The following is a 13,572-nucleotide window of genomic DNA, read 5'->3' on the forward strand; positions in this document are numbered from 1 at the left end:
ATTTAAACTTTGTTCTTGTGGTTTTTGACATCACGAGACCCCCAGCCTCAAATTAAATTTCAGCCCTGTAATCCTATCCAAGATCCCTAATAATTTCATGTAATCTTGTTATATTCTATTCAATTTCCTAACCTCTGGAGCATGGAGGAATATTTCTGATCCAAAATGTAAAATCTAACAAGATTACAAGAGAATTTTTTTAGTGCTTCTAATTCTGACTCTTAGAAGACTCTATTACTAAGTGGCAAAAAAATTACGTTTTTAATATTTGTTAAATGATAAATATAATTGTACTTCTAATAAAGCAACCAGATTAACCCTTAGACTGCTGTGTGGGCCCAGTTTACTTATTTTCAGTTTACACACTATTACACTTAATATTGTAGTAATAAATCTCCTCAAACATCAGGAATAGATTTATTAATAATTAACTATCAAAATAAACACAATTTTTCATTAAAAATTGTAAACTCATTAATTGTCTTCATCCTGTTATTCCATCTGCTATTTTTTACCTTAATCTTTTTTTCTATCGAACCCATCGTTTCTAACTCTTTCCTCACTCAACTTTAACTTCTCTATTTTCAATATTTGAGATCCAGGTTCCCAAAGTCCATCTACTTTGAATTTACAGCACAGAAATAGGCTATTCGGCTAAACAGTCCATGCAGGTGTTTATGCTCCACCTGACTCTCTCCTCACCCCTCTCCATCTCACCGCATTAGCATAGGGTTAGATAAATGATATTGAGTTTTCATTGATTGAAATCCAGTCAATGGAAAGTAAAGAATGCAGAGCTTGATGTGGTCAAGGTTTTTAACTGTCAAACCTGGAAGGTTTTTTGCTATAGCGTAAACATATCCAAACTACTGTAAACACTTTTACTTAACATACTTTTATTTCATCAGAAGCTTCTGCAATTCTCTAAGCACCCCCCCCCCAGCTTCATCTTCCTGTGGACAGGCCCAGCTGCCTGTCAGTGAAGAGGGCTACCATATCCATTACAGGTCTGTAGGCAGCCTGCAAATTGAGAGCCAGTAACTGGGAAGACCATCAACTCAGGGTGACTGCAAACAAAGTGGGGACACTGTAGGGTGACATACTTTATGATTGCAGTGGGGCGGCAGTGTTTAATGTTCTGAAAGACAATCAGTCAGTCTGATAGGAAGAGATGTGAGAGGGTGAGAAACAGGCTCCTTTCCTGCCATGTAGTTATTAGGGTTTGAAGTGATTTTAATGGATGAAATACTCAGGGAATATGTTGAAGGAGCTCTCCATTGCATCACCCTGCCCTGTGGTTGTTTGCAGAGTGTAGAGGGAGCTTTACTTTGTACCTAACCCATACCATACCTTCCCTGCAAGTGTTCCACAGGCAGTGTTGAGAGTTTTACACTGCATCTAACCCATACTTTACCTGCCCTGGTAGTAGAGTCATAGAGAGATACAGCACTGAAACAGGCTCTTCAGCCCACTGAGTCTGTGCTGACCAACAACCACCCATTTATACTAATCCTACATTAATCCCATATTCCCTACCATTCTTCCTACACTAGGGACAATTTACAATGGCCAATTTACCTATCAACCTGCAAGTCTTTGGCTGTGGGAGGAAACTGGAGTACCCGGCAAAAACTCACACAGTCACAGGGAGAACTTGCAAACTCTGCACAGGTAGTACCCAGAACCGAACCCAGGTCGCTGGAGTTGTGAACCTGTGGTGCTAACCGCTGTGCCACTGTGCCACCCAAGTGTTTGGTAGGATATTGAGAGGGAGCGTTACTCTGTAACTACCTCATCCTGCTGGAGTCATGGATGTGACAATGACTGCATCAAGTTGTTTACTAGAAATGAAAATACATAAAAGCAAAATTCAGAGCTGAACTAACGTTGTTTATTTATTCTACATTCACAATAGAAAGTAGAGAACAATTCAAAGTGAAACCAAAAATCAAAATGTGCAAAATTGCTGAAGGTAAGTAATGTCTGTTTATACCACAATTGTTCTCCAGAATCACATACTGGATATTCACCTGAGTTCAGTGTGTGAAGTTTAACAGTGGAAACTCTGTCCATTAATCACTTTGACATAACTTGGATAATATCTTCGCCACCTTTATGTCTTTGTGCTAAGGGAAGGTACGACGATGCTGGAAAACTTCGCACACCCAGAGCCTTCCAGATGTGCTTGCGACCTATGGAGGGTCAGGGAGGGCTTTCAGGACCCTGCCTGGACCCTGGTGTCTCGCTCCCACTGCCCTGATTCCACTATTCTGATTCCTTTGCCCTAACCTTGCTGCTCCGATGCCTCTCCCATTGGCACAACTCTATTGTCTCCAATCCAGTCTCACTGCCCTGCTCCCGATGCCCTGAGCCCACTGAATAACATAGTTTTGTGTTGTGGCCCCGTGCTGGACTGAGGGAGCTCAAAGTCATTCCTAGGAGGATCCAGAGAGCCAGCTGACTAGTGACCTTTACCCTCTGGGTTTGGGCTGAAACTGAACCCAGCACAGGTCTAGCCACTGGCATGGAAAGATTCCCCTTTACTGAGCAAGGGAAGATCTGTTTGTTTTTCCTCATCTGAAAGCATAGGATTCAATATTTTATAAACAACCAAAGAAGCAGTAACTTGGGTTTGTGTAAAAAGACATTAGTAAGACAGCTTGAGATTTCCTTTTCAAAACAAACCTGCTCCTTTCTTATTTTTAATCCTTTTGATTGTCTATTGCTGTATTGTTTTGATGAGATGAAGAAGGGCAGACTCAAAGCCCCGATGCTTTAATAAGAAACCCAGGTGAAGGCTATGGCCCACAGCGCAGGACACAGTCATGGTTGAGAAGGTGAGGTAAATCAGGAAGTAGTGGTTAGGTAGCTAGGGGTTTAAAAAGCTGTGAATTGTAGAAGGAAGGAAAGACTGAGGGAGGTTCCACTGTTTTGAGGTCCTGAGAAAGAATGAATTAGAATAGGGGATGGTGTGACAAGTCTGCATTTCAGCACTTGAGGATACAGGGAGGAGGTCATGTGGTCAAAGCATCCCCTGTTGCCAGACTGAATCAAACAAGTGAGTAGGTCCAGCTCGAGTCTGTGTTGAGGTAGGGGCAGCAATTAGCTGTGCTGCAATTGGCTGCAGCACCCATGGACTAGAAGGTACCTGACCTGACTGAAATCCAGGGATGCCCCCACCCCACCTCCATTGGGAAGTGTGTGAACATTGGCTGGGAACGGGATCAGGCTCAGCCAAGCTGCCCTCCATGGTCGACAAGCACAGTGTAGGCAGCTGCAGGAAGAATAGCCACACACTGGAATACCAAATTTTAAAACCAACCCTTCAGCAAAACCTGTGTTGACCAATTATCTTCAGTGTTGTCACTCGGATTTCAGTCACAGGTAACGGTGGCTGTGTGAGATTTTCACACTGTACCCAGGGGACTGTGAGAAAACACCCAGCTGTACAATTCTTGAGTTAGGCCTTCCAAATTTGGGCTGTGTATGGATAGAGTGCTCCTGAGGTTAGGGCAGCTTGAAGAGATTAATAAGAGCTTTGTTTAGGTCATGTGGGTGTTCGACACACACAGAAACCCAACATTATGCTTAAAGGTCTCCAAACCAAACTAATAAGCAATGCACATAGGCAGAGTTTTTGCTTGCCTGGTACCTCCCCATTTGAACCCACACTACCTATCTAAGTCCAGGCACATGAGATGCAGATTGACTTAGAGATCTCACCCCAAATATATGGCCCTGAATTCTGGAGGATAAGCAACTAAAATGTGCAGAGTGCATCACACAATGTTAACCTGTTTCCCTATTGTTTCCAGTTTCTTGAGAACAGACATTGTAACACCAATCATAATAATGGGGAAATCTTATCCAGCTGAGCTCCAATAGGTCACAGATTTAACCAACATTACATCACAGAACATTTCTCCTCGGCCGTCTGTTTTATCTCAGTGAACGTTTCCTGGGCCTTGATTTTGATGGTGTCAAAGTCCATGTTTTGGATGGTCCCCAGAAATGAATCACTGGCTTCTTCCTCCTCTTCATCCTCTTGCACCATCTTTGCCAGTTCCTCAGGCAGATCTACATCTCCTCCTGCCATTTGGATCTGACTGTCATCCTTGTCATTCTGAATAGTGCAGAAAGAAAAAAAAGACTTGTTAACTTCTTACCTCCTTTCCTGCATGCCATCCTCCTGCCCAACTCCCTGAAGATTAGAAGATTCGATGGAAAGTCATGTGCCTGTATTCCTGATATGTGCTCCCGACATCAGGGGGTGGGTTATGCCAGGAGCATAAGACAAAAATGTACCTGACGCTGGATGTATTTTGTTTCCATTGTCTCCTCTTCTCTCCTGACCTTCACTGTGGTACAGTCTCCAGAGCAACTGGTCACCCTCACTACCTCACCTGAGTGTTCAATCTTCACAGACAGTGAGTGTCCGCGGCCTGTTCGACTATGTAGGACATCAGACCTGAGCCCTATCTTGTCCTCTCCTAACACCACCACCAGCAAGTTCCCCTCTAAGTCACAAACCATCCTGACTTGGAATATATCACTCTTCCTTCACTGTTGCTGGGTCAAAACCGTGGAACTCCCTTCCTAACAGCACTGTGGGTGTGCCTACACCACACGAACTGCAGCAGTTCAAGAAAGAGGCTCACAACCACCTTCTCAAGGGCATTTAGGGATGGGCAATAAACGCTGGCCTTGCCAGTGACGCTCACATCCCACAAATGAATTAAAAAAGCACCCACAGCTTTATTGTCCAGCAGGGTTAACTGGATAGTGATCATGAGCAGGACCCTGGCTAAATTTTCCTGACCCTAGCCAAGGGGTACTGAGGCCAATTATAGCAGCCCTATTGCTGTCCTGTTTATCTGGGCATTGACCAGGTATCAGGAGCAACTGGCCCAGATAGCTGTTTACCACCATGGGTGTGATATTTACCTACTGAGCTAGCAGGGAGCAAGATTTTCTACCACTTCCCTACTCCCTCAACAGTCAGTACATTTCCCTGTACTGTACCTGTTTCAGTCTGTATTTTTTTTTCTGTACTCTGCCTGTTACATTTGATACATTGCCTGTGCTGTACCTATTACAGGTGATTCTTGCCTGTACTGTACCTCTTTCAGTTGGTACATTTTCTATACCATGCCTGTGCTAGTTGGCATATTTCCTGTACTATGCCTGTAACAGTCTGTACATTTCCTTAGCTGTACCTGTGACAGTCAATATATTGCCTATACTATACCTGTTACACTCAGCATGTTTCCTGTTCTGTACCTGTGACAATTGATACAATACCTGTATTGGACCTGTGACCGTCAGTCCTACACTGTGCTTGCTTCAGTCTATACATTTCCTGTACTGTATCTGTGATAGTCAGCACAATTCCTGTACATTACGTGTGACACTGGGTTCATTTCCTGCACCTTACCTGTGGTAGCCGATACTTGTCCCTCATGTGCAATCGAACAGTTGCCCTTTCTGCTTTTCTTTGGGTGAATGCATTGTCTCGTTCAATTCTGGATTGGGAAAGAAATTATATTTTAACACACAGAATTCAAGGCTTGATTTGGTTCTTCATTCACTGTTCCGACTTTAGCTCTGTTTAATCTGTAACTGAATTCACTGAAAAAGATTCAAATAGGGTATGACTCTGTTTATTGTCAGCAGTATTTGTCTGGGTGTTGGAGTGGATTAGACAGTGCCCTTTTACCTCTGGAGCCTGAGCTCAATTCCAGTTCAGTTGACTCTTATAAGTTGTCATGAACACGTGTTATGCCGAATTATGATTTTATTTTAATCCATCGGTTGGCAACCAGAATTAAACTTTTTTTTAAAAAAGGAGGCAAAGAATTTATAAAAGATAACTGCTAACAACTAAAATGGCCACTGCAATTTGCATCTAAATACCCGACATTCCAATGTATCAAGGTGGAGACGTAAGGTATGGTAAATTTCCAACCAGAACAATGGCCTGTGAATTTTGAATGGGCTACCTGACCTGTCTTCATTAACAAGACATTAAAGGCAATCTTGAAATATTAACACTGGTGGAGACGGACCACTCAATGGGTAATCACTGAAACAGCGGGACCCCTGAGAGAGATTGGAATTCTTAAACCTGATCTAATTAACTTGCAAAAGAAAGAATACACTGGGCCATCTTGTGACAGACACATCATCTGTGTGAAACTAGCTGCTCTTTCTCTCTACAGATAGACAAGCACCTGAAATTGACCAGTGAAGAACTCAAGTGGGGTTTCTCTCTCTCTCTCTCTCCCCACAGGCAACCTTGCAAGTTTGAACCCTGCCTGCTGGCTGCAAACCTTCAAGTCTATCATTGCTGCAGACAGAGGCCCCAGGAAGAAAACCATCTGCATTGCTGTCTCCAAGAAAACCCTAAACAAGTTGGCCACATCTACCAACCAGAAACTTCAGGACCACCAAGTTCAACTGGAAGATAACTGAATTACCTGACTCCACAGGCTGTATACCTTTTTTTATTTGTTCTAGACTCTAATCCAACCAATGTATTCTTCGTGTGTGTGTGTGTGTGTGTGTGTCTGTGTGTGTGTGTGTGTCTGTGTGTGTGTGTGTAAGTTGAAGTGTTATCGCCGGTGTCCTGGCCAAATTTATCTCTCAATCAACTTCATTAAATAGATGATCTGATCATTATCACAATACTGTTTGTGGGAGCTTACTGTGTTCAAATTGGCTGCTGAGTTTCCTATATTACAACAGTGACTGCATTTCAAAAGCATTTCTTTGGCTATAAAGCGCTTTGGGACACTGAGGTCGTGAAAGGTGCTATATAAATGCAAGTCTGTCTTTGGAGAATGAGGAACCCCGGAGCCCCTAATGCAACTGAGAGTGCTTCCATTGAGTGAAGGCTGACACAAGAAGTGAATAAATTATCAATCAGAATGCTAAGATCGTTTAGTACTAGTTAAATGATATATGCAAATTGTCTTTATAGTTTATATCTGATGTCAGTGGCTTCAAGGGATCCACCTATGTGACCCACAAAGGCAAAAGATTGGCCGCAGCTGCACCACTGCACTGCCTGTTGACACAGGAGTTCATTTGTGTGAAGGGCTCTGCTTTATCTGTTGTCTCTCTCTCCCTCTGTTGTGCAGAGGCTGGTCACTCGCTCCGTGTCACAGGCAAATCCTGCTAAAGCTCCTTCACCCTAAGCTGCTGCTGTCAAAGTCTAGCCTCAAATCCTGGATTGCACTAGTTACCTGGCTTCGTAAATTAGAAGGTTATTTAGCGTGGTTTGTTGGCACTATAATTACCGTATTTCCACAAATAAAGGTCATACCTTTTCAACAAAAGATTTGACTGTAGTGAATCCCATGCAGTAGTTAGTAACAGTTTCTCACTTTGGGTTGGCTCGAACTTTATACAGGGGAGTATATTATGTTATATTATTTTATCTTATCTTACATTAGGGATTAGGATACAAGGGCCATTAGGGATGGGCAATGAATGCTGGCCTTGCCAGCCCATGAATGAATAAAAAAAAACACTTGCTTTCATTACTGTTAAAGGTAACACTGTACCTCCTGCTGTTCAATCCTTCCACCACTATGGCATCACATTTGACTAGAAAGAAAGACTTGCATTTATATAGCGCCTTTCATGACCACAGGACATCTCAAAGGGCTTTACAGCCAATGAAATACTTTTGAAGTGTAGTCACTGTTGTAATGAAGGAAACATTGCAGCCATTTTGCACACAGCAAACCCCCACAAACAGCAATGTGATAATGACCAGATAATCTGCTTTTGTGATGTTAATTGAGGAATAAATATTGACCAGGCCACCGGGGAGAACTCCCCTGCTCTTCTTCAAAATATTGCCATGGCATCTTTTACATCCACCTGAGCAGGCGGCTGGGGCCGACGGAAAGAAAGCAGTAAGTGGGGCTTCAAATTAATCTGCTTTTCCCAAATCATGCACCAACTGAAAGGAACTGCTCATTCATTTACCTAATAATGTAATGACAGCCCTAATATCTCAGCCTGACATTGACATTCTGCTTTTCCCTATAACTTTCTTCCCTCCTCTCTCAAAGGCACTCTTGAAGGGGGTAACACTTCCACCTGTGCTGGCTCCTTCTGGTGCCTCATCCATTCCTCGTTGCCAGGACAATGAGTGTTGACAGGCCGTACGACTGTAGGTGTCACCATAGCCAAGCCCAATCCTGCCCTCATTTGATGTTTATGTACATGCAGCTACGAGCTAGGGTTGCTACCTGGCGACCAGGAGTGGAAACCCTGCTTGATTCTTCTCTACCCGAGTCACTCAGTCCAATTGTAACATTCCTGTAGCTGCCCAATACTGAGAGCTAACACAACAAATGCTCGCGATCAAACTGGGTCCACCTGGTCTGTGTGACTCAGTAACATGAAGATGTCAAGCCTGGTACCTGAATAAGATTTAATGTTGAGATGTTTGCATATAAGTAGAAATGAACAATATGGAATATAGTAATGAATTTTCACAATACTGCTGGCTGGCTCCTGCTTTATGTGCCCCTTAGTACGGGTGGTGCTATACCCAGTGGTACTCAGACCAGGGCCACTTCCTTCACCTTGGCAGATGCTGCACTCTGAATCTCTGGGTCTCAATTCACAGCCTAGCAGGGTGTGGGATGAAATTAGGAAGTGGAGCTCTCCCAGCAATGTTTGAGCAGGGGAATAGATCCTATTAAACTGTAGGCCCTAGGGGTTCTGTTTCTTCCCCGCTCCTTGTGGAGAGGGACCCAGTCTCCACTTGGCAGCTGCCCACAGCAGCCTTATTGGAATCAGATGCTCAGTGTCTCAACGCTCGATAGGACAGGATAGAGCAACCCTCAAGTGAGAGACCCTGGCTGGAATCGAGACCATCAATAAACATTTAGTGAAAGCCCCATAGCTAATGGTTGCCAATAATGGTTCAACACGGAACATCTCTTCTGTGATGGACTGAACCCTTGTCTGGCCCTTCTCTGGGTCAATTTTGAAATAAATAATGATTTAGACATGAATATAGGAGATATGGTAAGTAACTTGCAGATGACACAAAAATTGGTGGTGTCGTAAATAGTGAGGAGGAAAGCCTTAGATTACAGGACGATATAGATGGGCTGGTAAGATGGGTGGAGCAGTGACAAATGGAATTTATTCCTGAGAAGTGTGAGGGGATGCACTTTGGGAGGAGTAACAAGGCAAGGGAATATACAATGGATGGTAAGACCCTAGGAAGTACAGAAGATCATAGGGACCTTGGTGTACTTGTCCATAGATCACTGAAGGCAGCAGCCTAGGTAGATTAGGTGGTTAGGGAGGCATATGGGATACTTGCCTTTATTAGCCGAGGCATAGAATATAAGAGCAGGGAGGTTATGATGGAGCTGTATAAAATGCTAGTTAGGCCACAGCTGGAGTACTGTGTACAGTTCTGGTCACCACACTATAGGAAGGATGCGATTGCACTGGAGAGGATGCAGTGGAGATTCACCAGGATGGGCTGGTGCCTGGGCTGGAGCATTTCAGCTCTGAAGAGAGACTGAAAAGGCTAGGGTTGTTTCCTTACAGCAGAGAAGGCTGAGGGGGGACATGATTGAGATATACAAAATTATGAGGGGCATTGATAGGGTAGATAGGAAGAGACTTTTTCCCTTAGTGGAGGGGTCAATAACCAGGGGGCATAGATTTAAGGTAAGGGGAAGGAGGTTTAGAGGGGATTTGAGGAAAAAGTTTTTCACCCAGAGGGTGGCTGGAATCTGGAACGCACTGCCTGCAGGGGTGGTAGAGGCAGGAACCCTCACAACATTTAAGAAGTATTTAGACGAGCACTTGAAACGTCACAGCATGCAAGGCTATGGGCCAAGTGCTGGAAAATGGGATTAGAATAGTTAGTTGCTTGAGCCGGCACAGATACGATGGGCCGAAGGGCCTGTTTCTGTGCTGTATGACTCTATGACTCTAATTTCAGCTATTCGTGGTCCTGGCCACTAGGGAGAGCATCTCGGCACAGCAGTGTCCTCCATGTATGAACTGGGCTGAAGTGTAGCTTGATGTAGAATGATATGATTCCACTGCTCACTCTTACACACACTCTCTCGCACAAACCAGGATCCAAGCACTTCAGACCAGGATAGGCCTCACCACCTCTTGTCCAGAAGTACGCAACATTGACAAAGGAATTGTGAACTTGTCGATAGAGGCTTTATTGATATATGAGCTAAGTTCCTGCCAGTATGTGTAACCACTGTCTGTGCAAGCCTCAGTCAGCATTAATCCAGCTCATGCAGCAGGACAATTTTCCTATAGAGTGCACCCTTCACAATCATCTGTGCTGCTTTGCATTGTGGGAATAATTTGCCAGTCTTACCCCATCACAGTTGCCTCACATTTCAGAAACGATATAGAAACAGGGACTGGCCAGGCCTCAGGACTAGCTCTGGGCCTGTCCCCTACTCCACAACCCAAAACAAATATCTTGACTGCCTCCCTTTGAGAGCTCGGCCACTACCCCTTTGCTTGATGGAGAACAAACTGCAGCCAGGATGTTTAAGCTGACAAAGCAAGAGGATAGCAGACAAACTTGGAGCAGATACTGGAATACTTAAAAGGATGAGAGATTACAGTTGCAGATGGACCGGAGATGATGGGGTTTTTTCCGTTAGAACAGAGGAGACTAAGAGGAGATTCGATACAGTAAATAAACAGCAACTATTTGCAATGGTTGAAGGGTCAATTACCAGAGGACACAGATTTAAGGTGACTGGCAAAAGAACCAGAGCTGATACGAGGAAAATCTTTTTACACAACGAGTGGTAAGGATTTGGGACACACTACCTGATAGCGTGGTGGATACAGATTCAATAGCAGCCTTCAAAACAGAATTAGATGAACATTTGAAGGAAAAGAATTTCAGGGATACGGGGAAAGAGCGGGTAAAAAGGACTAACTGGATTGCTCTTCGAAAGGGTCGGCACAGATCTGATGGGCCGAATGGCTTCCCTCTGTGCTGGAATGGACTTAAACCCACAACTATCCACTGACCCCCGATGGCAGGTCCCTGTGAGTGGATCTGGAGTGAAGACAAGGTTGTGTTTGGCTGCAACACCTTCCATAATCAGATAGTCTACTCAAGGCAAAATTTTGCCTCGAATCTAAACACAGATCTCCATTAACTGAAAATGAGGGGGAGGCACCATGACTTCACATAAACGGTGTCATGACTCAAATGCAGCGTGTCCCTCACAGCAGCCGGTCACTTCAGGTCATTCAAATGTACAAAGGCCTGACACTGTAATTGTGCACCTGCTAAGGCAAACAGGGCTATCAAGCTTTTGTTACAGCTGCCAGATAATGGGTTCTTTATATTGAGCAACCCCGTGTGAGGGACACACCGAGGGTACAAAGGGGAGACGGGAAGATGAGGGTTAGAAGCCTGTAAACTATCGGAGGAAGGGAAAGAAAGGGGAGGGAAGACAGAAGGAGTGAGGAGTTCTGCAGATTTAAGACCCTGGGGAATGATGAATTTGTGTAGGAGACAAAGTGGGGAGGATGGAGGAAGAGAGTGCAGAATGAGTACTTTGGACTTAGGAGGAATAATGGAAGAATAATGGGCGGCACAGTGGTTAGCGGCGCAGCCTCACAGCTCCAGGGACCCGGGTTCGATTCTGGGTACTGCCTGTGTGGAGTTTGCAAGTTCTCCTTGCGATCATGTGGGTTTTTGCCGAGTGCTCTGGTTTCCTCCCACAGCCAAAGACTTGCAGGTTGATAGGTAAATTGGCCATTGTAAATTGCCCCTAGTGTAGGTAGGGATTATGGGATTACTGCAGGGTTAGTATAAATGGGTGGTTGTTGGTTGGCACAGACTCTAAATAAAAAAAAAAGTTCTGCAGATCACTGACCATAGTAATATGGATAAAATAGAAAGATGCAAGAAAGGGGGAGAAAGCAAAGAAGAAATGGTTGATCGGAACGATTTCAATTGTAAAGCTGAAATACAGGGTGGGGGTTACATGGAAAGAAATTTTAAAACAAATACAGGGCCAAATTTAACATTTTATAATTGGTAGTACAATAATGAATAAGAAAATGAATCTAATACTAGAACTGTCAAATATGGGTATTTTTAACAGAAATTATGCAGCGTGAAAGATTTTTAAAAATTAATTTACACTTACTGATACTAACACAGTTATTACCCTGAATGATTTCTCCTCCTGCTCCATTATCCTCTCCTCCCCATCCCCTCCTCGAAAGCTCTAACACTTGCTCATGTATAGTTGCCAAGATGCCAGTTGCCCTTCAGTATCTCACTCAAGTGACCATGTATTGAGTGGCATCAGGCTATTCAACTATGGGAGGAATCATGGCTGAACCTGATCCTGTCTCCCCTGGCGTACACAGCCGCAAACTTTCCAGCTGGGCTTAATGGACAGTGATCAGAAGAGGGCACCTGGTTGATTCTTTCCTCTCTTTAGCCCAGGGACACTGAGGTCACTTGTAGCATTGGCTGAGATCTGCTAACTGAGCACAGATTGGGAGTCAAACCTGAGACCATCCTGGTCTGTATAGTTCAGCGCCACACCAGTTGGTGCAGTTAACACTTTGCATTATTTCACTTTGATGGATGTGCTAATACATGAAAAAGTAAGTACTTGACAATGGCTTTCAAACAGCATGGCCCAAAATTCCTATCGTCACTCAGTAAATGCTGCTGTGTACATGGAGCCTGGGCTGTGATATCTGCAACTGAATGGCTTCTCAGTTCTAAACGTTAAATTCTATTTTTGTAGAATTCATTCTAGAAGCTACTGTTTGTAAATTCTAATCAAACTCTAAGAAAACAACTTTCTTTCCAGTTAAGAGAATTGAATGACTGATTCAGACAGTGCTGTATTCCCAAACTATATTTCTCTTGTTGTGAATATATATTGAAAATGGATGCTGACTGGACCTTAGAGTGAAGGGACGCTTGTGAATTAACGGAAAAATTAGAATTTCACTAAAATGTACATGGTGCTAATTTTTGACACTGCTTCATCTTGTGTACACACAGTTACTTTTTAAAAAATTAATCCTAACTTGTGTTTATTTTTAAAACTGCTCTTCCGGTTCCCACAGTCTCACACTTTCCTTTTCAATCCCTTTACTCTCTGTTGTTGCACTCACTTTTCCTCCAACAGCTGCCGTTGGTATTCCTCAAACTCTTCCCTGGTCATTCCCGTGCTTTTTGGGGTCGGCTTTCCGTCTCCTTCCTCTGTGTTCTCCCCTTCTCCTCCTCCTCCTCCTCCTCCTCCCAGATTTTTCATTTTTTCGCTGATCATGTTTTTGAGCAAGAAAGCCATTTTGGCAGGAACCGGTCTAATTCCAGGGAGGGAAGGCAGGCTGTTGTTGACTGGAGCAGAGTGTGCCTGAAGGACAGATAAGCCTAAGGTGTAATTGGTAGACATTGAGCTAAACGGCTTAAAGCATTATAAGATGCCACAGTAAACCATTGGGCTCCTTCTCTGCTCAGATCTGATGGTCCATTATCCCTGGTATAAGTGCCTCCATTAACTG

At 43.8% G+C, this 13,572-nt stretch overlaps 1 protein-coding gene across 1 annotated transcript; it reads right to left on the reverse strand.

Annotated features, from left to right (window-relative positions):
- Positions 1 to 1,955: 1,955 nt before the first annotated feature.
- cplx4c (complexin 4c) lies at positions 1,956 to 13,358 on the reverse strand. The gene is made up of 3 exons (XM_068015847.1): positions 13,183 to 13,358; positions 5,435 to 5,522; positions 1,956 to 4,123 (listed from the first exon to the last, which is right to left on the reverse strand). Exons 1-3 carry the CDS (start codon positions 13,356 to 13,358, stop codon positions 3,905 to 3,907), a joined length of 483 nt encoding a protein of 160 aa, XP_067871948.1. The 3' UTR covers positions 1,956 to 3,904.
- Between the last annotated feature and the right edge of the window lie 214 nt (positions 13,359 to 13,572).

The sequence above is a fragment of the Heterodontus francisci genome, chromosome 36, assembly GCF_036365525.1.
Source record: "Heterodontus francisci isolate sHetFra1 chromosome 36, sHetFra1.hap1, whole genome shotgun sequence".
NCBI lineage: Eukaryota > Metazoa > Chordata > Chondrichthyes > Heterodontiformes > Heterodontidae > Heterodontus > Heterodontus francisci.

What these genes read in the sequence shown, in the direction of transcription:
- cplx4c (XM_068015847.1), bottom strand. Translation starts at nt 13,358, where the DNA reads ATGGCTTTCTTGCTCAAAAACATGATCAGCGAAAAAATGAAAAATCTG. An exon ending in CGGCAGCTGTTGGAGGAAAA is followed by an intron (nt 5,523 to 13,182) that starts GTGAGTGCAACA and finishes TTCCCAATCCAG; the next exon opens with AATTGAACGAGACAATGCAT. An exon ending in ACAAGTATCGGCTACCACAG is followed by an intron (nt 4,124 to 5,434) that starts GTAAGGTGCAGG and finishes TGCACTATTCAG; the next exon opens with AATGACAAGGATGACAGTCA.